At 47.7% G+C, this 24,122-nt stretch overlaps 3 protein-coding genes across 3 annotated transcripts; all 3 read left to right on the top strand.

The window, feature by feature from the left end:
• The first annotated feature begins 1,757 nt into the window (after window positions 1-1,757).
• On the top strand, window positions 1,758-2,624 carry LOC119282405. The gene has a single exon (XM_037562640.1). The coding sequence runs from the start codon at window positions 1,758-1,760 to the stop codon at window positions 2,463-2,465; it is 708 nt and encodes a 235-aa protein (XP_037418537.1). The 3' UTR covers window positions 2,466-2,624.
• Window positions 2,625-15,112: 12,488 nt separating this feature from the next.
• On the top strand, window positions 15,113-16,787 carry LOC119282404. Its single transcript, XM_037562639.1, has one exon. The coding sequence runs from the start codon at window positions 15,874-15,876 to the stop codon at window positions 16,651-16,653; it is 780 nt and encodes a 259-aa protein (XP_037418536.1). The 5' UTR covers window positions 15,113-15,873; the 3' UTR covers window positions 16,654-16,787.
• Window positions 16,788-22,773: 5,986 nt separating this feature from the next.
• LOC119282403 lies at window positions 22,774-23,639 on the top strand. The gene has a single exon (XM_037562637.1). The coding sequence runs from the start codon at window positions 22,800-22,802 to the stop codon at window positions 23,496-23,498; it is 699 nt and encodes a 232-aa protein (XP_037418534.1). The 5' UTR covers window positions 22,774-22,799; the 3' UTR covers window positions 23,499-23,639.
• Window positions 23,640-24,122: the final 483 nt, after the last annotated feature.

The following is a 24,122-nucleotide window of genomic DNA, read 5'->3' as shown; positions in this document are numbered from 1 at the left end:
TTCAGGACATGGCACCATGCATCAGCCTCTCCTAGCCAAACGGCGCCCCCATGGAGGTAATGACACCGAGCGCTGCCGTCGCCGCATCCGCAAAGGATAACAGGAATTAACTTTGGGTTGGAGAAGAGGGGTGTGAAGAAGGGATCTCGTCGGTGCCTCCAAGGAGGGGAGTAGCGCCCGCAGGCGGTGCCACCGACGTGGATGGCGAAGCCACCAAAGGATTTCTCCCGAACCCAACTCACACCACCTGCCCAGCCACCATTAGTCCAGTGAGACAAGATCATGGACGCGAGATCCGGTGGGAAGTGGACCAGATAGGAAACTTTAGATCTGACGCTAGGATAACCGCCGGCCATGAACCGCGCCTGCCGTCGCCTCCGAGGACACCGACCCTCTACCGTGAGCACCGCCAGCCGCGAAGATGGTGTCCCCTCTCCAAGCAAGGCCGCCGCCCTAGAGCCCCACTCCCTTTGCCGAGACCATATCGACGAACTCGCCGCCGCCACCTTCACCGGCAGCTGCACTGGCTTGCCCGGTGGCCTCCTCTGGTGGCGGCGAGGAAGATGAGGGGGCTAGAAGTGGCATTGCGGGGTAACCCTAGTCGCCTCCCGTGTCGCCGGGGAGGATGACCTAACAACAATAAAATCTCTTCTACAAAATAGAAATATTTTGCCTCATCAATGCATGGTACTGTACTTTTGTTTGTTTCTTCGCCCCTCTTACATTGTATAAGAACGCCACTAAAATCCATTGCAATCATAGAAACTAAAAAACTCATGTAGCTAAGAATTTGTGAGGAAATTTACCAACATATTTGTCAAAAAACCTAAGAACCGTGCCTCTTCAACTATAATCTTGTCACTCATTGGCGACGATATATACACACACACTTAATATCAATTCACCGAAAATGTAAGCATTTTTTGGCCAGAAAGATGTTTGTGCACTTGAACACCTCTACATTTTTTAGCATTACTAGACGAATTGCAAGCATGCAACTGAAACATGCCAGCTATGTTATGAAGAGCCAAGAGTGTAAGGTTGGCCCCTGATAACGGCTGGTAGCAGAACCAGATAGCACAGCGCTGGAACATGCGGATGAAGTCAATGACTCCTTGCACCAGCAAGACAAAACCACACGTCGACACCCTCGTGCGGATGAGTTTGCCACTAACAACTAAGACACGGCTGCAGCATGCCAGCGGCAAAGCATGAAGAGGGCTAGTCATGACACACATGATCAAGCTGTCTAGATCATTCAGCACAAAAAACTGGTCCTCGCATGTGAGTTTGCCCCTGATAATTAACACACTTTCGACAGGCCCATAGACTCGTTCATAAATGTACGAAACGATAAGAAGACAGCAGAGCGGCATGAACTTGCCTTGAAGATGGGGGACAAACTCTCAGGACTTGAACTGACAAGGTTTCACTAAATGATAGCTTGAGCATGCAACTATATGAAGATTCCCTATCAAACTATACCATTTATAATTAGTCCTTGCTGCCAATTAGTGGAACATGATAGAGTGAACATGAGACGGCTTTTGTGTTGGGATCTCTATGCTTCTGGCAGATCTCTAGGCTTATGTAATGGCATGATTCTTCATGTCTACTAATCAGATGCTGCAGCACAGCTATACACATATCTTCCGTATAAATATGCGTCAGCAGAATGGTAGATGCATCAAACTAGAAGCTCTTCTCTCTTCCTCCTCTCTTCGACCACAATAAAGAGCAAATCTTCAAGCTCAGACATGGCTTTCCATCAAAGATCGACAAGTTTGCCTTCTAGGCCTCAAGTCAGTGAGACCGAAGTTGAGCTAGAGCTTCAGAGCCTAGAAGCTAGCATCTCTTCATCCAATTCCATCAGCACGATGTGCGATTTTCTCAGGACTCTTGCAAACATCTACGATGGTCTTGACGAAATCATCTGCCTACCAAGCAACCAAGTTTGCTCCTCCCAGCAGAGGAGGAACATATTGGATGGAGAAATGGAAGGTTCCCTCGAGCTCCTAGATCTCTGTGGTGCCATGCAAGAGATCTTCGTGGAGATGAAGGCCATCATCCAAGAGCTGCAAGTGGCTCTAAGGAAAGGGGATGTTGCAGCTGCTCAAGCCAAGATCCAGTCTTACACCCACTTGGCGAAGAAGGCCAGGAACCATTTCAAGAAGGCCACGAAGAAGGCTCCTGCAGATTGCAGGATGGTCATGCTATTGGCCAAGGCCAGGGAGGTCTCTGCGTCTCTCCTGGAGTCCACACTCCATCTCGTGTCGAAGCAAATCGAAATGCCTAAACAATCTCTTGTTTCCAAGGCATTTCACAAGAAGAAAGCGGTTGTTTGTAAGGAGGAACAATTGTCGGAGTTAGAGTGCAGTATCAGAGATCTTGAGAGTGGAGCAGGACATCTGTTCAGGAAATTAATCCAGAGCAGAGTTTCTCTACTCAACATCCTTAGCTCATAGATACTCCCAAGTCATTCTTGGCGCCCTCCGATCGGCATCCGCCTTTTAAGGAATAGCTGATCTTCATACAACTATACTGTATAAATGTACATGGTACTACAGAAATAGAAAGTGAAACCAAAGTTTTGATCCATTTGACCATTTCATCCTTGAAGACGTGTTTGTGATCCCAGTATAGTTTATTTTGATGCCCACGTTAAGTGGATCTTGTTCCTTATGCATGAAACATGCCAGATCAAAGTCACAAGGTCCCAATCAATCAATTTTATTATCCAGATTCTCCACCACCACCACATGGCCGTGCACTACTCTGCCACTACAATTGTATATATTTATTTTTCATACAACGAAGTTCAAATGAGTGTACTCAAATTTTAACATCTTTATCATTTAAGCATTGAAGGTGACAACATAAGAAAAAACATTTACTCCAGAACCAGAACTTTTTGCATGTTCTACAGTATTAACAATAATCTGAGCAAGACCTAATCCAGACTTGTCAGTGCACAAACTTTTTGGTCCTTTCCGTATAATGCACGGAAAGAACAGTCGACACTTTATATGTTCATTCCTGGGGTGTGCTCATTCCCGGGGTGTCTGAGAATCAGTTAGTATGACTAAGAGGTAATAGTATGACTAAGAGGTAATAATAGCGTACAAAAACATTGAAAAAGAATAGGCACATATCAATAGCTAGTCTCTGCAATGGTTGGATATTAAATGGTCATGCTGCACACACGGTGGGTGGCTGAAAGCCTCAAGCTGAAAATAAATTATGGGGATAGCATGTTGAACCGCTAACATGTATCTTTTGCAGTGGATCTTGTTTCCATGACCTAAACATGCCAGATGCAAGGGCCACCAAGGAAAACACCTTATTGAATACAGGTATGTCACAGCTAAATGTTAGGTTAGCGATCCATTAAGCAATGGCATGGGCGTGCAACTGTGCCAAGATCCACCGTCAGACTAAACCACATTTTTTTGATTGGTTCTTGCTGCCAATTGCTGGAACATGATAATGTGATGACTCATCTCAAGGACGGTAGGCACAGAAAACAATGTACTAAACATGAGAAGACTTTAGTGTTGCGATCTCTATGCGTCTGGCAGATCTTGAGGCATAGCAGACAGCATGTGGGAGATGTACTGGCATGATTCTTCATGTCTACCAATCAGATACCACAACACAGCTGTACACATCTTCTGTATAAATAGGTGGCAGCAGAATGGGTAGATACATCAAACAAGAAGCTCTTATTTTCTGCTTCTCCTCCTCTCATTAACCACTAGACAGCGAAAAGCTTCAAGCTCAGATATGGCTTTCCACCAAAGATCGATTAGTTTGCCTTCTAGGCCTCACGTCAGTGAGACCGAGGTCGAGGAAGAGCTCCACCTCCTAGAAGCAAGCATCTCTTCCTCCAGTTCCATCAGCACGATGTGCGATGGTCTCAGGAGTCTTGCAAACATCTACGATGGTCTTGAAGAGATTATTTGCCTACCAAGCAACCAAGTTTGCTCCTCCCAGAAGAGGAAGATGTTGGATGGAGAGATGGGATGCTCTGTTGAGCTGTTAGATCTCTGCAGCAACATGCAAGAGACCTTCGCCGAGATGGTGGTCATCATCCAAGAGTTGCAAGCAGCTCTAAGGAAAAGAGATGATGCAGCTGCTCAAGCCAAGATCCAGTCTTTTACTCGCTTGGCGAAGAAGGCCAGGAAACATTTCAAGAAGTCTGCCAAGAAGCCTGCATTCGACAAGATGGTCATCCTATTGACCAAGGCAAGAGAGATCAGCATCTCTCTGTTGGAGTCCACACTCCATCTCTTGTTGAAGCAAATTGAAATGCCAAAGCAGTCTCTTGTCTGCAAGGCATTTTACAAGAAGAAGGCAATTGTCTGCAAGGAGGAGCAATTGCAGGAGTTAGAGTGCAGTATCGAAGATCTTCAGAATGGAGCAGGAGATCTGTTCAGGAAATTAGTCCAGAACAGAGTTTCTCTTTTAAACATTCTTAGCTCATAGGTAGTCCACATCACTCTACTCCCTGTGATTGGCATCCACCTTTTTGAGGATGAGCCGATCTTGATACAGTTTTGCCATATGTATAGAGTACAAATGTACAGAAATTATAGAAACAAAGACCAAAGTTCTGATCCATCTCTTGCGATATTGATAAAATATCTTGGGGTTTTGTGAGGAATATATGTATGACAAAAGGAAACGTGTCTGATGTGAATCCATCATGTATTTGCTAGGTTTTGTTAATTAGGTTTGTGTTACTGGTTTCGGTTTTGTGGTAAATGATGAGAGCAAAATGATGTTAGACCTACATGCAAGTTTTTTACAAGTTAACATTACGTTTTTTTTTGAGCTGTACCTGAATATTCTTGATTAGCACACAATCCTTATTTTGTGGATCTCACTGATCATGCATAGGACACCCCAGGTCGAAGCCACATGGTTGATGGTTGCGTCACACCTAGCCAGATTCCCTTCATAGTTGCAAATGCTGTCCATCATAAGCTCAGTTATTATTTTGGTATGTATCTACCTTGTTATTCTTATTCATATGATAAGTTTGCATTGCTGATACTAATTGTGATGCATGGATTAAATGATAAAATGAAATAAAAAATGTTCTTAATAACAGAAATAATCTATATTAGCAAATGAAAAAAAATTGTATGCTGGTTTCTTCTGCATGATGTCTATTTGGTATTTCAATGGGAGATGATTATGGGATTGAACATCATGGATTTATGAGAGACCATATCCTAATGTTAACACATTAACAACAATAAAATCTCTACTGTAAAATGGAAATATTTTGCCTCATCAAGGCATGGTACTATACTTTTGTTTGTTTCTTCACCCCTCTTCCATTGTATACGAACGCCACTAAAATCTATTACAACCGTATACATTAAAAAAACTCATGTAGCTAAGAGACTTGTGAGGAAATTTAGCAACATATTTGTCAAAAAACCTTAGAACCGTGCCTCTTCAACTGTAATCTTGTCCGACTCTTCATATATATACGCACGCTTAATATCAATTCACAGAACATGTAAGCATTTTTGGGCCACAAAGAAGTTTGTGCACTTGAACACCTCTACATTTGTTAGCATTACTAGATGAATTGCAAGCATGCATCTGAAAAATGTCAGCGATGTTATGAATGTTAGAATTGGGTTGTGCTGTGTGTGTAGTTATCATATTGTATAGGGGCTTCTTTGCTTATTTCCCTTCATGTATATGTGCTGGCCTGTTGGCCGATGGAATATATGCTCACTTCATAACATGGTGTTAGAGCTAGGGTTAGGTTCCCCAGCCGTCGCCGCCTCTAGTCGCCGCCAGCCGCGGCCGCCGATCCTCTCTTCATCGAGCCTCTCCCCTCTTCTTCCTGGTAGCTGCTGCCGCCTGCTGGTCCAGGCCGCCGCCGTCCTTCCCGGCCGGTGCCGCCGCCTCAACGTGCTACTGCTGCTCTTCTTCTCTGCTGCTGCTGCTGCTCTTCTTCAACGAGCTGCTCCTGCTGCTCCTCTTCAACGAGCTGCTGCTGCTACTGCTCTTCAACGTGTGGCTGCTGCTGCTCTTCTGCTCCTGGTCTGCTGCCGCCATCAAGCTGTGCCTCCTGCTGCTGCTGGTCTTCAACGAGCTGCTGCTGCTGCTCTGCTGGAATGGCGCCCTCCACCACCACCGATGTTGTCCCAGTCCCACGATGTCCTGTTATCTTCAACGGACAGAACTACAGGCACTGGGTGCAGCACATGAAGCTGCACATGAGGGGCCAGCTGGTCTGGGAGCACCTCTCTGGTGCTCTGCCTTGCCCACTGCTGCCCACTCCTCCAGCTGAGTTGGCCTTCCCTGTTGATGCCGATGAAACCAAGCAACGTGTCATGCTAGATGCTTTTGAAGAGGCCACTGAAGAGTATTAGAATCAACTCCACTTATACAAGCAATGGACAAATGATGATGCTCGACCCTCTTCTATCTTGGTGAACAACATGGATGTTGATCTCACCATGGATGTGGTGGCCCTTACCACTGCATATCAGATGTGGGAGCACCTTCGCCATTGCTATGAGTCTACAGGGGATGCCATATATCTCTCTGTTGTTTGCCAAGAGCAACAACTACAACAGGGAGATGCTATTGTGGATGATTTCTACAAGGAGATGTCGGCGGTGTGGCGCCAATTGGACTCTCTGGGAGCTGATGTTTGTCGCAGATGTCAGTGTTGTGTGCGGCAACAAGCTAAGCTGGAGGTTCGTCGCCTCTATGACTTCCTAACTCGCCTTCGGCCTGAGTTCGAGCAGAGTCGTGCTCAGCTATTGGCACGCCATCCTCGGCTCTCTACTCTGGAGGCCCTTGCTGAGGTGTGATCTGAGTAGGTGCGCCTACGGAGCACGGGCTTATTGCCATCCTCTTCAGCAGTCCTGGCTGCTCGCGTTCCACCACCGCTGCCTGGTGTGCCCTCTTCTACACAGGTGGCAGGAACCTCCACTAGTGCTTTCTGCAACTACTGCAAGCAGGATGGTCACGTGATCACCGAGTGCATCAAGAGGAGGAAACAGAGTCGCCGAGGTGGCCGTCTTCAAAAGGACTTGGGAGGCTCCTCTAATTCTCGTGAGGGCTCCCTTGAGAAGGTTCACCAGGAGATGCTCACCTTGCTGCGCCACCTTACTGCTTCCGCACCATCCTCAGGTTCTGCTGGTTTTGCTGGTCAGACGTCTAGTCCACCACCGCACTCTTCGTCAGGTACATCTGTTAAAGTGCAGTGTCGAAGATCTTCAGAATGGAGCAGGAGATCTGTTCAGGAACTTAGTCCAGAACAGAGTTTCTCTTTTAAACATCCTTAGCTCATAGATACTCCACATCACTCTACTCCCTGTGATTGGCATCTGCCTTTTTGAGGATGAGCCGATCTTGATACAGTTCTGCCATATGTATACAGTACAAATGTACAGAAATTATAGAAACAAAGACCAAAGTTTTGATCCATCGCAGAAACAAAGACCATATGTATACAGCATTACTCCCGATTCGAGCGGCTAAGGCGTCGGGAAGTCATTAGTCCAGGTTCAAATGGGACCTTTAGTCCCGATTTGAGATACGAACCGGGACTAAATGGGCCTTATGAATCAGGACAAATGGGCCTTTTTCTACTAATGTCACCTAAGCCTAACATCTAAAACCGGAGCCTGAACCAAGGCACATACTAGGTGTGGGGCACAAACGGGTCTGACACACTCTCATGGGTCGTCACCACCATCTTTCACCGGTTTATCTTTAGAGCAGGTACTGCTGCACCGTCCTTGTCAGTCCTGCCGTCGACGCTGTTACTACGCCAAACAACGCCACCACCTGCGCTCGTCCATCCAGACACTTCCATCGTCGAGATCCAGCTGCCTCATGCCGCTAATACTCGTCGTCTTCACTCGGAAGATGACACGCCGCACCACCTGCGAACCACCGCACCACCGCCACCGCCCCTTGCCACCCGGATCCCACCGCTAGAACAACCTTCTCCTCAACACCCCAAGCCTCCCTAGATGACGCCCTTCATGAAGGGTACGACGAGCAAGGCATCTCCGCCACCCAATCACGTGGATTTTGGACTTTTGTCCGGGAGGAGGGGGGGTCATGACATGGCACCACACACCAGCTTCTCCTAGCCAAACGGCGCCCCCATGGAGGTAACGACATCGAGCGCTGCCGTCGCCGCATCCGCAAAGGATAACAGGAATTAACCTTGGGTTGGAGAAGAGGGGTGGAAAGAAGGGATCTCATCAGTGCCTCCAAGGAGGGGAGTAGCACCCGCAGGCGGTGTCACTGATGTGGATGGCCAAGCCACCAAAGGATTTCTCCCGAACCCAACTCACACCACCATGCCCAGCCACCATCAGTCCGGTGAGACAAGATCACCGACGCGAGATCCGGCAGGAAGTGGACCAGACCAGAAACTTCAGATCTGACACTAAGATAACCGCCGGCCATGAACCGCGCCTGCCGTCGCCGCCGAGGACACCGGCCCTCTACCATGAGCACCGCTAGCCGCGAAGACGGCGTAGCCTCTCCAAGCAAGGCCGCCGCCCTGGAGCCCCACTCCCTTTGCCGAGACCATATCGACGAAATCCCCGCCGCCACCTTCACCGGGGCTGCACTGACTTGCCCGAGGGCCTCCTCTGGTGGCAGCGAGGAACGGTAGATACCTCAAACAAGAAGCTCTTATTTTCTGCTTCTCCTCCTCTCATTAACCACTAGACAGCGAAAAGCTTCAAGCTCAGATGTGGCTTTCCACCAAAGATCGATTAGTTTGCCTTCTAGGCCTCACGTCAGTGAGACTGAAGTCGAGGAAGAGCTCCACCTCCTAGAAGCAAGCATCTCTTCCTCCAGCTCCATCAACATCGATGTGCGATGGTCTCAGGAGTCTTGCAAACATCTACGATGGTATTGAAGAGATTATTTGCCTACGATGTATCCTTGTTTGTTGGTTCGTTCCTGGGATTCGGAAAGTATTGTGAACAACCAACGGATGAATGTATACGTTGATGGGAATTAAATTATTTTGTGCCATGCCATGTTGCTATGTCTTTTGAAGGTGCAATCAAACCGACTGTTCACCTTTTTTTTGAAACGAAGGCAAAAGAATTGCCTCATCGATTAATTAAGAAGAAAAGAATTGCCCAATTAGTTTACGAAAAACCGGACAAAAACCAATACAAACAAACTCACTCAATACGAAGCACCACGGGTACATAGATGGCCCGCCAAGTGCTCCCAACACCCAGCAAGCACAACCCTCAACACTTCTACAATGCAACGGAACCCGGGGTGAGAAAACGGCAATGATGACTCAAAATACCAAGGCCACATCGACAACACGAGAAACCGAGCATAATCCATCATGACATCGCGGACGCCTTCCCTCTCGCATCATCAACCATAGGAACCTCCAGCCGCTCACTTGACAAAGGTGAATCTTGACCCTCGCTCGAGGTCGTCGACGTGTCCACCTTCATATGATCCACTGACAAACTCAGACATAGCTCCCTAAGCTCGGGCATGACCTGATTGTCTTGTTGGTCACATAATCAATTGCGGATCCTTTTAGTGGCACAAGCACATCTAGATGTTTGCAAACATCATGCATAGGACACGCCAGGTCGAAGCCATATGGTTGATGGTTGCGTCACACCTAGCCAGATTCCCTTCATAGTTGCAAATGCTGTCCATCATAAGCTCAGTTATTATTTGGTATGTATCTACCTTGTTATTCTTCTTCATATGATAAGTTTGCATTGCTGATAAAATAATATAGCTAATTGTGATGGATAGATTAAGTGAAATAATAAAATAAAAAATGTTCTTAATAATAAAATAATCCATATTCACATATGAAAAAAAAATGTATGTTGGTTTCTTCTGCATGATGTTATTTGGTATTTCATGGGAGATGATTATTGGATTGAGTATCATGGATTTATGAGATACCATATCCTAATGTAAACACATTTTTTTCGAAAAGGAGTATAACCCCCGGCCTCTGCATTTGGGAGATGCATGCAGCCATTTTATTAATTATTTAGAAGGACCTTACAAGGTAATACATCAATATGTCTGAATCCGCCATCCTGACGACATGTGTCGCTACTCCTAGCCAATTGATGAAGGGATGCAGTAAGTCTGAGCCGAATAGCCAGACTTCTCACCTAAGCCTAACATCTAAAACTGGAGACCCGAACCAAGCCACATACTAGGTGTGGAGCAGAAACGGGGTGACGCACTCTCATGGGTCGTCACCAACATCTTTCACTGGTCTATCTTCAGAGCAGGTACTGACGCACCGTCTTTGCTAGTCCTGCCATTGACGCTGCCATGGCGCCAAACAACGCCACCACCCTGCGCTCGTCGATCCAGACACTTCCGATCCCACGGCCTAAACAACCTTCTCCTGAACACCCCAAGCCTCCCTAGACGACGCCTTCATGAAGGGTACGACGCGCAAGGCATCGTCGCCACCCAATCATGCAGATTTTGGACTTTTGTCCGGGAGGAGGGGGGTCAAGAGTCGGAATTAATCAGATGGCACCACACACCAGCCTGATCTCCTAGCCAAACGACGTCCCCATGGAGGTAACGACACCGAGCGTTGCTGCCGCCGCATCCGCAAGGGATAACATGAATTAACCTTGGGTCGGAGAAGAGGGGGTGGGAAGAAGGGATCTCGTCGGTGCCTCCAAGGAGGGGAGTAGCGCCCGCAGGCAGTGTCGCTGACGTGGATGGCCAAGCCACCAGAGGATTTGTCCCGAACCCAACTCACACCACCATGTCCAGCCACCATCAGCCCGGTAAGACAAGATCACCGGCGCGAGATCCGGCAGGAAGTGGACCAGACGGGACACTTAAGATCTGACGCTAGGAGAACCGCCAGCAATGAACCGCGCCTGCAGTCGCCGCCAAGAACACCGACCCTCTCCCATGAGCACCACCAGCCGCGAAGATTGCGTCGCCTCTCCAAGCAGGGCCGCCGCCCTGGATCCCCATTCCCTTTGTCGAGACCATTGCGACGAAATCCCCACCACCACCTTCACCGGCGGCTGCACTGGCTTGCACGGCGGCCTCCTCTGGTGACGGCAAGGAAGATGAGGGGCCTAGAAGTGGCGTTGCGGGGTAACCCTAGTCGCCTCCCGTGCCGCCAGCCAGGACGACCTAACAACAATAAAATATGTATTGTAAAATAGAAATAATTTGCCTCATCAAGGCATGGTACTATACTTCTGTTTGTTTCTTTGCCCCTCTTACATTGTATAAGAACACCACTAAAATCCATTGCAGCCATACACACTAAAAAAAACTCATGTAGCTAAGAATTTGTGAGGAAATTTACCAACATATTTGTCAAAAAACTTAGAACCGTGCCTCTTCAACTATATAATCTTGTCACTCAATGGTGACGATATATATACACAAACTTAATATCAATTCACAGAAAATGTAAGCATTTTTGGGCCACAAAGAGGTCTGTGCACTTGAACACAAATTGCAAGCATGCAACTGAAACATGCCAGCGATGTTATGAAGAGTCAAGAGTGTAAAGGTTGGCCCCTGATAACGGCTGGTAGCACAACCAGATAACGTCGACACCCTCATGCAGATGAGTTTGCCACTAACAACTAAGACACGGCTGCTAGGAGGAACAATTGCAGGAGTTAGAGTGCAGTACCGAAGATCTTCAGAATGGAGCAGGAGATCTGTTCAGGAAATTAGTCCAGAACATAGTTTCTCTTTTAAACATTCTTAGCTCATAGATACTCCACGTCACTCTACTCCCTGTGATTGGCATCCGGCTTTGATCTTGATACAGTTTTGCCATATGTATACAGTACAAATGTACAGAAATTCTAGAAACAAAGACCAAAGTTTTGATCCATCTCAGATTTTGCGATAATTGATAAAATCTCTTGGGGCTTTCTGATGAATATATGCATGACAGACCCCTGCAGTGGTTCGAGACCCCTCCCCGACCCACCCCTCCCATGTCGCCCCCGCAGGCGACGGGGAGGGAACCCTAGCCGCCGCCGGTCTCCTCCCCTCCTCCCGCCCCCTTCCTCCCCCGCCGCCGCCACAGGGCGCGCCCAGGCAAAGCCTGGACGGCGGCGGCGGCGGCGGGCCTTCTCGCCCCCTCGCGTGTGGCGCCGGTGCGGGCCGCTTCCACGGGCCAGGGCACCGCGGTTGGTGGGTTGCGGCGGCGCGGCGGGTGCCATCCCGTCGACGAGGACTGGTGGCTTCCACAGCGCGTCGAGCTGCTGGCTGGAGAGGCGTGCTTGCTGCTCCTGCGCCCCGATCTGGCGCTGGGAGCTGTGAGCAGCACGGGGTTGCGATGCGACAGAGGTGGGCGCCCTCCTTCTTCCTCCTCTACTCGTTGGCTAGGTGGATCTTGAGGGCGTGGCTGGTGGGTGCTTGTTGCGGCATGGTCAGATTCGTCCGGATCTGGCCCTGCTCGCCGACGGGGGGCCCGGGGTGCTGGCAGCGGCCGGTCGGGTCGCTGCATGGCCACGGCATGGTGGTGGCTCATGGCGGTGGTTTGGGTTGTTTCCCGGCAGCGGCCGTACATCTGGCGTCGGCTTGTCGGGAAGCGGCCTGTTTTGGCCTTCGATTCCTCTCCTCGTCGTTCGGACGCTACCTTCGTCGAAAGGCTGGCCCTCTCCCAGCTATGGTCCATCTCCCGTCTCGCGCCCGGTGCTGCGGGACCGAGCTCGTCTCGCACCCGGCAGCAGGACCGAGCTCGTCTCGCGCCCGACAGTAGGACCGACCTCGTCTCGCGCCCGGCTGCAGGACTGAGCCCGTCTCGTGCCCGGTGCAGCAGGACAAGGAGATGGAGGCCCATTTCGGCCGGCCTCTTGGGTCTCGGTGCTGGGGGTCGCTCAGGGATGCGAAAGCCGGGACCTTTCCATTCGTCTCTTTGGGTGGAGTAGTGTGTCGGTCTCGGGTGAGGTGGTGTCAAGGTCTTGGATGCCAGGGCGGCGGCCCTGGAGGTGGTAGTGCGGTGCTCATGGGCAGAGCTCGTGGCTTGGTGCTGCCTGGTGACCATGGCCGTGTGGGCGGCATGGATGCCGGGGTGTGGCGTTCGGTGGTGGTGATTGTTGGCCGGGGTGAAAACCTGCTCTATCTTCGGACGGACCGGCGGCGGCGAATCGTTACCTTCTTGAAGGCGTCGTCGCGGCCTTCATTGCCCGTCGGGTTGCTCTAGGGGAAACCCTGACCTTCGTGTCGGGCGGTGGTGGCGCTCCGGTGTCGTTCCCTTCCTGAAGGCGCCGCCTTGGAGCCCTCGGTTCGTCATATGCGGCTTCACTTCTTTGCGGTGGCATGTTCACGGCTTAGATCTCCGGTTACTCTTGTAGTTCTAGGGGTGGTGTTGCTGCGCTCAGCATCTTTGTATCATGCCTTGGGTGTGTGGGTTGTGTTGGCGTGCAGTTGTACTAGGTTTGTTGTGGATCTTTGCTTTATATATATAGCGGGGCGAAAGCCTTTTTCGGTAATATATGCATGACACGAGGAAATGTGTATGATGTGAATCCATCGTGTATTTGCTAGGTTTGTGTCACTGGTTTCATTTCTGTGGTAAATGATAACAGCAAGATGATTTTAGACCTACATGAAAGTTTTTTTACAAGTTAACAGTACCTTAAGGGATGCAGTAAGCCTGAGCCAAATACCCAGACCTCTCACCAAAGCCTAACATCTAAAATTGGAGGCCCTAACCATGCCACATACTAGGTGTGGGCACAAACGGGTCTGACGCACTCTCATGCATGGGTCGTCACCACCATCTTCCACCGGTCTATCTTAAGAGCAGGTATTGACGCATCGTCCTTGCCACTCCTGCCGTCGAAACCGCCACGGCACCAAGCAACGCCACCACCCTGCGCTCATCTATCGAGACACTTCTGTCGTTGAGATCCAGCTGACACATGCCGCCAATACTAGTCATCTTCACGTGGTAGATGACACGCCGCTCCACCTGCAAACCTCGCACCACCGCCACCGCTCCTTGCCACCTAGATCTCACCGCCAGAACAGCCTTCTCTCAAACACCCAAGCCTCCCCAGACGTCGCCTTCATGAAGATTACGACGCGCAAGGCATCGCCGCCACCCAATCATGCGGATTTTGGACTTTCGTCTGGGAGGGGGGAGGGGGGGTCAGGAGTCGGAATTAACCACTTGGCACCACAAACTAGCCTCTCCTAGCCAAACGGCGCCCCCATGGAGGTAACGACACCGAGCGCTGCCGCCGCCGCATCCACAAGGGATAACAAGAATTAACCTTGGGTCGGAGAAGAGGGGGTGGGGAGAAGGGATCTCGTTGGTGCCTCCAAGCAGGGGAGCAGCGCCTGCAGGTGATGCACCGACGTGGACGGCGAAGCCACCAAAAGATTTCTCCTGAACCCAACTCACACCACCATGCCCAACCACCATTAGCCCGGTGAGACAAGATCACCGGCACGAGATCCGGCCGAAAGTGGACTAGACGGGAAACTTCAGATCTGATGCTAGAAGAACCGCCGGAGCACACCGCCGGCCATGAACCGCGCCTGCCATCGTCCCCGAGGACACCGACCCTCTCCCATAAGCACCGCCAGCTGCGAAGGTGGCGTCGCCTTTCCAAGCAGGGCCACCGCCCTAGAGCCCCATTCCCTTTGCCAAGACCGGAGTGACCAAATCCCCGCCGCCACCTTCACCAGCGGCCGCACTGGCTTTCCCGGCAGCCTCCTCTGGTGGCGGCGAGGAAGATGAGGGGGCTAGAAGCGGTGGAGCGGGGTAACCCTAGTCGCCTCCGGTGTCGCCCTGGAGGACGACCTAACAACAATAATAAAATCTCTACTGTAAAATGGAAATATTTTGTCTCATCAAGGCATGGTACTATACTTTTGTTTGTTTCTTCGCCCCTCTTACATCGTATAAGAACGCTACTAAAATCCATTAGAACCCTATACACTAAAAATCTCACGTAGCTAAGAATTTGTGAGGAAATTTACCAACATATTTGTCAAAAAACCTTAGAACCGTGCCTCTTCAACTATAATCTTGTCCAACTCTTCATATATATATACGCACGCTTAATATCAATTCACAGAAAATGTAAGCATTTTTGGGCCACAAAGAAGTTTGTGCACTTGAACACCTCTACATTTGTTATCATTACTAGATGAATTGCAAGCATGCAACTGAAACATGCCAGTGATGTTATGAAGAGTCAAGAATGTAAGGTTGGACAACAGCTGTTAGCAGAACCAGATAGCACAACGCTGGAACATGCGGATGAAGTCAATGACTCCTTATACCTGCAAGCTGAAACCACACGTCGACACCCTCGTGCAGATGAGTTTGCCACTAACAACTAAGACACGGCGACAGCGTGCCAGCGGCTAAGCACGAAGAGGGCTAGTCATCATGCATATGATAATGCACATCATCTAACACACACAAAAAATTGATCCTCGTGTGCGAGTTTGCCCTTGATAATTAAGACACTTTCGACAGGCCCATATACTCATTCATAATAAATGTATGAAACGATAACAAGACAGCAGAGCGGCATAAACTTGCCTTGAAGATGGGGGACAAACTCTCAGGGCTTGAACTGACAAGATTCCACTAAAATGATAGCTTGAGCATGCAACTATGTGAAGATCCCTTATCAAACCATACCATTGTTAATTAGTCCTTGCTGCCAATTAGTGGAACATGACAGAGTGAACATGAGACGACTTTTGTGTTGGCATCTCTATGCTTCTGCCAGATCTCTAGGCTGATGTAATGGCATGATTCTTCATGTCTACTAATCAGATGCTGCAACACAGTTGTACACACACCTTCTGTATAAATAGGCGTCAGCAGAATGGTAGATGCATCAAACTAGAAGCTCTTCTTTCTTTCTCCTCTCTTCGACCACAATACAGAGCAAATCTTCAAGCTCAGACATGGCTTTCCACCAAAGATCGACAAGTTTGCCTTCTAGGCCTCACGTCAGTGAGACCGAAGTTGAGCTAGAGCTTCAGAGCCTAGAAGCAAGCATCTCTTCCTCTAATTCCATCAGCACGATGTGCGATGGTCTCAGGACTCTTGCAAACATCTACGATGGTCTTGAAGAAATCATCTGCCTACCAAGCAACCAAGTTTGCTCCTCCCAGCAGAGGAGCATGTTGGATGGAGAAATGGACGGTTCTCTTGAGCTGCTAGATCTCTGCAGCGCCATGCAAGAGATCTTCGTTGAGATGAAGGCCATCATCCAAGAGCTGCAAGTGGCTCTAAGGAAAGGTGATGACGCAACTACTCAAGCCAAGATCCAGTCCTACACCCGCTTGGTGAAGAAGTCCAAGAATCTTTTCAAGAAGACCGCGAAGAAGGCTTCTGCAGATTGTAGCATGGTCATGCTGTTGGCCAAGGCTAGAGAGATCTCTGTGTCTCTGCTGGAGTCCACACTCCATCTCTTGTCGAAGCAAATCGAAATGCCTAAACAGTCTCTTGTTTCCAAGGCATTTCACAAGAAGAAGGCAGCTGTTTGCAAGGAGGAGCAATTGTTGGGGCTAGAGTGCAGTATCGGAGATCTCGAGAGTGGGGCAGGACATCTGTTCAGAAAATTAGTCCAGAGCAGAGTTTCCCTACTCAACATCCTTAGCTCATAGATACTCCCAAGTCACTCTTGGCGCCCTCCGATTGGCATCCGCCTTTTTAAGGAATAGCTGATCTTCATACAATTTTGCCATATGTATACACTATACTGTACAAATGTACATGATACTACAAAAAGAGAAAGAAAAGTTTTGATCCATTTGACCATTTCTTTCTTGAAGACGTGTTTGTGATCCCAGTATAGTCTATTTTGAAGCCCATGGTTAGTGAATCTTGTTCCTTATGCATGAAACATGCCAGCTCAAAGTCAAATGGCCTCAACTTGTACTCGGCAGAATCAATCAATTTTATTGTCCAGCACCACCACATGGCTGTGCAGTCTGGCATAATTAGTGCGCTCAAATTTTAAACATCATTGACATCTATATCATTTAAGCATTGAACAAAATGAAAATTACCCTAGAACCAAGCTTTTTGCATGTTCTACCGGATCAACAATAATCTGAGCAAGACGTAATCCAAATTTGCCAGTGCACAAAGTTTTGTTCCTTTCCATATAGTGATTCTCAACACACAGAGAACCCTTTTCGAGAAAAAAAATACACAAAGAACAACCGATTCTTTATATGCTTATTTGTTATTTCAAACTTCACCTAAGTAAAGATGCCGATGTCCGAGAATCAGTTAGTACGACTAAAAGGTAACAGGACTGTACAAAAACATTGAAAAAACTAGACACACATCAAAAGCTAGTCTGTGTAGTGGTTAGATATCAAATGGTCATGCTACTCACACAGTGGGTGGCTGAAAGCCTCAAACTGAAAAAACGTGAATCTTGTGCAGTGGATGTTGTGTCCGTGGCCTAAACATGCCAGCATCGACCGTCGAGGCTCTAACTTGTGATACCCAGCAGTGCCCACCAAGGAAAATACCTTATCAAAAGGCATGTTACAGCTAAATGCTAGGTTAGCGATCCATTAAATAATTGCATGGGCGTGCAATTATGCCAAGACCCACCGTCAGACTAAACCGAGCATCTTTTTCATTGGTTCTTGCTGCCAATGGCTGGAACATGATAATGTGGTGACTCATCTCATGGGCAGTAGGCACAGAAAACAATGTACTAAACATGAGAAGACTTTAGTGTTGCGATCTCAAGGCATAGCAGACAGCATGTGGGAGATGCAATGGCATGATTCTTCATGTCTACCAATCAGATGCTACGACACAGCTGTACACATCTTCTGTATAAACAGGCGGCAGCGGAGTGGTAGATACATCAAACAAGAAGCTCTTATTTTCTGCTTCTCCTCCTCTCATCGACCACGAGACAGCGATAAGCTTCAGGCTTAGATATGGCTTTCCACCAAAGATCGATAAGTTTGCCTTCTAGGCCTCACGTCAGTGAGACCGAAGTCGAGCAAGAGCTCCACTGCCTAGAAGCAAGCATCTCTTCCTCCAATTCCATCAGCACGATGTGCGATGGTCTCAGGAGTCTTGCAAGCCTCTACGATGGTCTTGAAGAGATCATTTGCCTACCAAGCAACCAAGCTTGCTCCTCCCAGCAGAGGAACATGTTGGATGGGGAGATGGAATGCTCCATTGAGCTGTTAGATCTCTGCAGCACCATGCAAGAGACCTTCGCCGAGAAGATGGTCATCATCCAAGAGCTCCAATTGGCTCTAAGAAAAGGAGATGATGCAGCTGGTCAAGCCAAGATCCAGTCTTTTATTCGCTTGGTGAAGAAGGCCAGGAAACATTTCAAGAAGTCTGCCAAGAAGCCTGCATTCGACAAGATGGTCATGCTATTGACCAAGGCAAGAGAGATATGCATCTCTCTGTTGGAGTCCACACTCCATCTCTTGTCGACGCAAATTGAAATGCCAAAGCAGTCTCTTGTCTGCAGGGCATTTTACAAGAAGAAGGCAATTGTCTGCAAGGAGGAGCAATTGCAGGAGTTAGAGTGCAGTATCGAAGATCTTCAGAATGGAGCAGGAGATCTGTTCAGGAAATTGGTCCAGAACAGAGTTTCTCTTTTAAACATTCTTAGCTCATAGATACTCCACATCACTCTACTCCCTGTGATTGGCATCCGCCTTTTTGAGGACGAGCCGGTCTTGATACTGTGTTGCCATATGTATAGAGTACAAATGTACAGAAATTATAGAGACAAAGACCAAAGTTTTGACCCATCTCAGATTTTGCGATAATTGATAAAGTCTCTTGGGGCTTTCTGATGAATATATGCATGACAAGAGGAAATGTGTATTTGCTAGGATTTTTACAAGTTAAAATTGCCTTAAGATTCTTTTTTTTAGGTGCAAATGATTCTTGATTAGCACACAATCTTTATTTTGTAGATATCACTGATCATGTGCATATAGGACACGCCAGGTCGAAGCCACATGGTTGATGGTTGCGTCACACCTATCCAGATTCCCTTCATAGTTGCAAATGTTGTCCATCAGAAGATCAGTTATTATTTTGGTATGTATCTATCTTGTTATTCTTCTTCATAGGATAAGTTTGCATTGCCGATAAAATCATAGCTAATTGTGATGGATAGATTAAGTGAAAAGATTAAATAAAAAATGCTCTTAATAATAAAATAATCTATATTCACATCTGAAAAAAAATGTATGCTGGTTTCTTCTGCATGATGTTATTTGGTATTTCATGGGAGATGATTATTGGATTGAGCGTCATGGATTTATGAGAATACCATATTCTAATGTTAACACATTTTTTTTGAAAAGGAGTATGACCCCGGCCTGCATGTGGGAGATGCATGTAGCCATTTTATTAATTATTCAGAAGGACATTACAAGGTAATACATCAATATGTCTGAATCCGCCGTCCTGGCGACATGTGTTGCAACTTCTATCCAGTTGATGAAGGGATGCAGTAAGCCTGAACCGAATACCCAGACCTCTCACCTAAGCCTAACATCTAAAACCGGAGGCCCGAACCAAGCCACGTACTAAGTGTGGGGCACAAACGGGTCTGACGCACTCTCATGGGTCGTCACCACCATCTTCCACCGGTCTATCTTCAGAGCAGGTATTGTCGCACCGTCCTTGCCAGTCCTGCCATCGACGCCGCTACGACGTCAAACAACGCCACCACCCTACGCTCGTCCATCCAGACACTTCCGTCGTCGAGATCCAGCTGCCTCATGTCGCTAATACTCATCATCTTCACGCGGAAGATGACACGCCACACCACCTGCGAACCTCCGCACCACCGCCACCTCCCCTTGCCACCCGGATCCCACCGCCAGTACAACCTTTTCCTGAACACACCTAGCCTCCCTAGACGGCGCCTTCATGAAGGGTACGACGCGCAAGGCATCGCCGCCGCCCAATCACGCGGATTTAGGACTTTTGCCGGGAGGGGGGGGAGGGGGTTCAGGACATGGCACCACGCATCAGCCTCTCCTAGCCAAACGGCGCCCCCATGGAGGTAATGACACCGAGCGCTGCCGTTGCCGCATCCGCAAAGGATAACAGGAATTAACTTTGGGTTGGAGAAGAGGGGTGTGAAGAAGGGATCTCGTCGGTGCCTCCAAGGAGGGGAGTAGCGCCCGCAGGCGGTGCCACCGACGTGGATGGCGAAGCCACCAAAGGATTTCTCCCGAACCCAACTCACACCACCTGCCCAGCCACCATTAGTCCGGTGAGACAAGATCATCGATGCGAGATCCGGTGGGAAGTGGACCAGACAGGAAACTTTAGATCTGACGCTAGGATAACTGCCGGCCATGAACCGCGCCTGCCGTCGCCTCCGAGGACACCGACCCTCTACCGTGAGCACCGCCAGCCGCGAAGATGGTGTCCCCTCTCCAAGCAAGGCCGCCGCCCTAGAGCCCCACTCCCTTTGCCGAGACCATATCGACGAACTCCCCGCCGCCACCTTCACCGGCGGCTGCACTGGCTTGCCCGGCGGCCTCCTCTGGTGGCGGCGAGGAAGATGAGGGGGCTAGAAGTGGCATTGCGGGGTAACCCTAGTCGCCTCCCGTGTCGCCGGGGAGGATGACCTAACAACAATAAAATCTCTTCTACAAAATGAAATATTTTGCCTCATCAATGCATGGTACTGTACTTTTGTTTGTTTCTTCGCCCCTCTTACATTGTATAAGAACGCCACTAAAATCCATTGCAATCATAGAAACTAAAAAACTCATGTAGCTAAGAATTTGTGAGGAAATTTACCAACATATTTGTCAAAAAACCTAAGAACCGTGCCTCTTCAACTATAATCTTGTCACTCATTGGCGACGATATATATACACACACTTAATATCAATTCACAGAAAATGTAAGCATTTTTTGGCCAGAAAGAGGTTTGTGCACTTGAACACCTCTACATTTTTTAGCATTACTAGACGAATTGCAAGCATGCAACTGAAACATGCCAGATATGTTATGAAGAGTCAAGAGTGTAAGGTTGGCCCCTGATAACGGCTGGTAGCAGAACCAGATAGCGCAGCGCTGGAACATGCGGATGAAGTCAATGACTCCTTGCACCAGCAAGACAAAACCACACGTCGACACCCTCGTGCGGATGAGTTTGCCACTAACAACTAAGACACGGCTGCAGCATGCCAGCGGCAAAGCATGAAGAGGGCTAGTCATGACACACATGATCAAGCTGTCTAGATCATTCAGCACAAAAAACTGGTCCTCGCATGTGAGTTTGCCCCTGATAATTAACACACTTTCGACAGGCCCATAGACTCGTTCATAAATGTACAAAACGATAAGAAGACAGCAGAGCGGCATGAACTTGCCTTGAAGATGGGGGACAAACTCTCAGGGCTTGAACTGACAAGGTTTCACTAAATGATAGCTTGAGCATGCAACTATGTGAAGATTCCCTATCGAACTATACCATTGTTAATTAGTCCTTGCTGCCAATTAGTGGAACATGAATGAGTGAACATGAGACGACTTTTGTGTTGGCATCTCTATGCTTCTGCCAGATCTCTAGGCTGATGTAATGGCATGATTCTTCATGTCTACTAATCAGATGCTGCAGCACATTTGTACACACACCTTCTGTATAAATAGGCGTCAGCAGAATGGTAGATGCATCAAACTAGAAGCTCTTCTTTCTTTCTCCTCTCTTCGACCACAATACAAAGCAAATCTTCAAGCTCAGACATGGCTTTCCACCAAAGATCGACAAGTTTGCCTTCTAGGCCTCACGTCAGTGAGACCGAAGTTGAGCTAGAGCTTCAGAGCCTAGAAGCAAGCATCTCTTCCTCTAATTCCATCAGCACGATGTGCGATGGTCTCAGGCCTCTTGCAAATTAATGTACTCAGATTTTAACACCATCGACATTAATAGCATCTAAGCATTTAAGGGGGAAATAACAAAAAACATTTACTCTAGAACCACAGTTTTTTCTACGGGATTAACAATATGCAAAGTTTTTGTTCCTTTCCACATGATAATTCTCATTACACAAAGAACAATCAACGCTTCATATGCTTGTTTCAAACTTCATCAGAAATAAAGACACAGATATTCGAGAATAAGTTACTACGACTAAAAGGTAATAAGATTGTATAAAAGTATTGAAAAAAGCTTTGTTTCTGTATGGTTAGATATGAAATGGCCATGCTACTTACACAGTGGGTGGCTGAAAGCCTCAACTGAAAAATGGGGTTAGTACTCTGAGCAGCTAACGTGGAGCTTGTGCACTGGGTCTTGTTTCCATGGCCTAAACATGCCAGCTCTGACTGTCGAGGCTTTAACCTGTGATTCGCAAGAGTGCCCAAGGAAAACACCTTATTAAATACAGGTATGTCACAGCCAAATGCTAGGTTAGCAACCCATTAAATAATGGCTTGAGCGTGCAATGATGCTAATGCTGGTTCTTGCTGCCAATTGTTGGAACATGATAATGTGATGGCTCATCTCAAGGACAGTAGACGCACAAAATTATGTACTGAACATGAGACGACTTTAGGGTTGCGATCTCTATGCTTCTGCCAGAGTTCAAGGCATAGTATGCAGACAGCATCTGGGAGATGTGATGGCATGATTCTTCATGTCTACCAATCAAATGCAACTACTAAAGTTTTCTGTATAAATAGGCCTTCGCAGAGCAGTAGACACATCAAACCAAGAAGTGTTCTATTCTTCAGCTATCATCAACCACAATATATACAGAGAAAAGCTTCAAGCTCAGATATGGCTTTCCACCAAAGATCGATAAGTTTGCCATCTAGGCCTCGCGTCAGTGAGACCGATGTTGAGCAAGAGCTCCACAGCCTAGAAGCAAGCATCTCTTCCTCCAACTCCATCAGCATGATGTGCGATGGTCTAAGGACTCTTGCAAACATCTATGATGGTCTTGACGAGATCATTTGCCTACCAAGCCACCAAGTTTGCTCCTCCCAGCAGAGGAAGATGTTGGATGGAGAGATGGAGTGCTCCGTTGAGCTGATAGATCTCTGCAACTACATGCAAGAGACCTTCGCCGAGATGTTGGCCATCATCCAAGAGCTGCAGGCGGCTCTAAGGAAAGGAGATGATGTAGCTGCTCAAGCCAAGATCCAGTCCTTTACTCGCTTGGCGAAGAAGGCCAGGAAACATTTCAAGACTGCCAAGAAGCCTGCATCCGACAAGATGGTCATGCTATTGACCAAGGCAAGAGAGATCTGCATCTCTCTGTTGGAGTCCACACTCCATCTCTTGTCGAAGCAAATTGAAATGCCAAAGCAATCACTTGTCTGCAAGGCATTTTACAAGAAGAAGGCAGTTGTCTGCGAGGAGGAGCAATTGCAGGAGTTAGAGTACAGCATTGGAGATCTTCAGAATGGAACAGGAAATCTGTTCAGGAAATTAGTCCAGAACAGAGTTTCTATTTTAAATATTCTTAGCTCATAGATACTCCACATCACTCTACTCCCTGCGATTGGCATCCGCCTTTTTGAGGATGAGCCGATCTTGAGGCAGTTTTCCCATATGTATACAGTACAAATGTACAGAAATTATAGAAAAGAAGAGCAAAGTTTTGATCCATCTCAAATTTTGTGATATCGTTAACATCTCTCTGGAGCTCTGTGATGAATATACATGAGAAAAGGACATGTGTATGATTTCAATCCATCATATATTTACTAGGTTCTGTTAATTAGGTTTTTGTTACAGGTTATATTTTTGTGGTAAATCACAACAACAATGATTTTAGACCAACATGCAGGTTATCGGTTGCGCCACACCTACCATAAGATTCATGATTAGCCTTATTTTGTGGATCTCACTTATCATGCATGGGACACGCCAGGTCGAAGCCACATGGTTGATGGTTGTAATAAGCACATAAATCAGATGGAGTAGCAGATTCCCTTCATAGTTGTAAATTCTGGCGATCGTATGCTCACTTGCTCAGTTAATATTTTGGTATGTATGTCTAGATTGTTATTCATATGATAAGTTCACATTGCTGATATAATCAAATAGCAAAATATGATGGATAGAACAAGTGGAAAAATGAAATAAAAAATATTC

Source organism: Triticum dicoccoides, chromosome 3B (assembly GCF_002162155.2).
Source record: "Triticum dicoccoides isolate Atlit2015 ecotype Zavitan chromosome 3B, WEW_v2.0, whole genome shotgun sequence".
In the NCBI taxonomy this organism is placed as follows: Eukaryota; Viridiplantae; Streptophyta; class Magnoliopsida; order Poales; family Poaceae; genus Triticum; species Triticum dicoccoides.
This window is presented reverse-complemented; position numbering and strand designations above follow the sequence as displayed.

Bases quoted from the DNA above. Each gene is read 5' to 3' on its own strand.
- LOC119282405 (XM_037562640.1), top strand. From the start codon at position 1,758: ATGGCTTTCCATCAAAGATCGACAAGTTTGCCTTCTAGGCCTCAAGTC.
- LOC119282404 (XM_037562639.1), top strand. From the start codon at position 15,874: ATGCATCAAACTAGAAGCTCTTCTTTCTTTCTCCTCTCTTCGACCACA.
- LOC119282403 (XM_037562637.1), top strand. From the start codon at position 22,800: ATGGCTTTCCACCAAAGATCGATAAGTTTGCCATCTAGGCCTCGCGTC.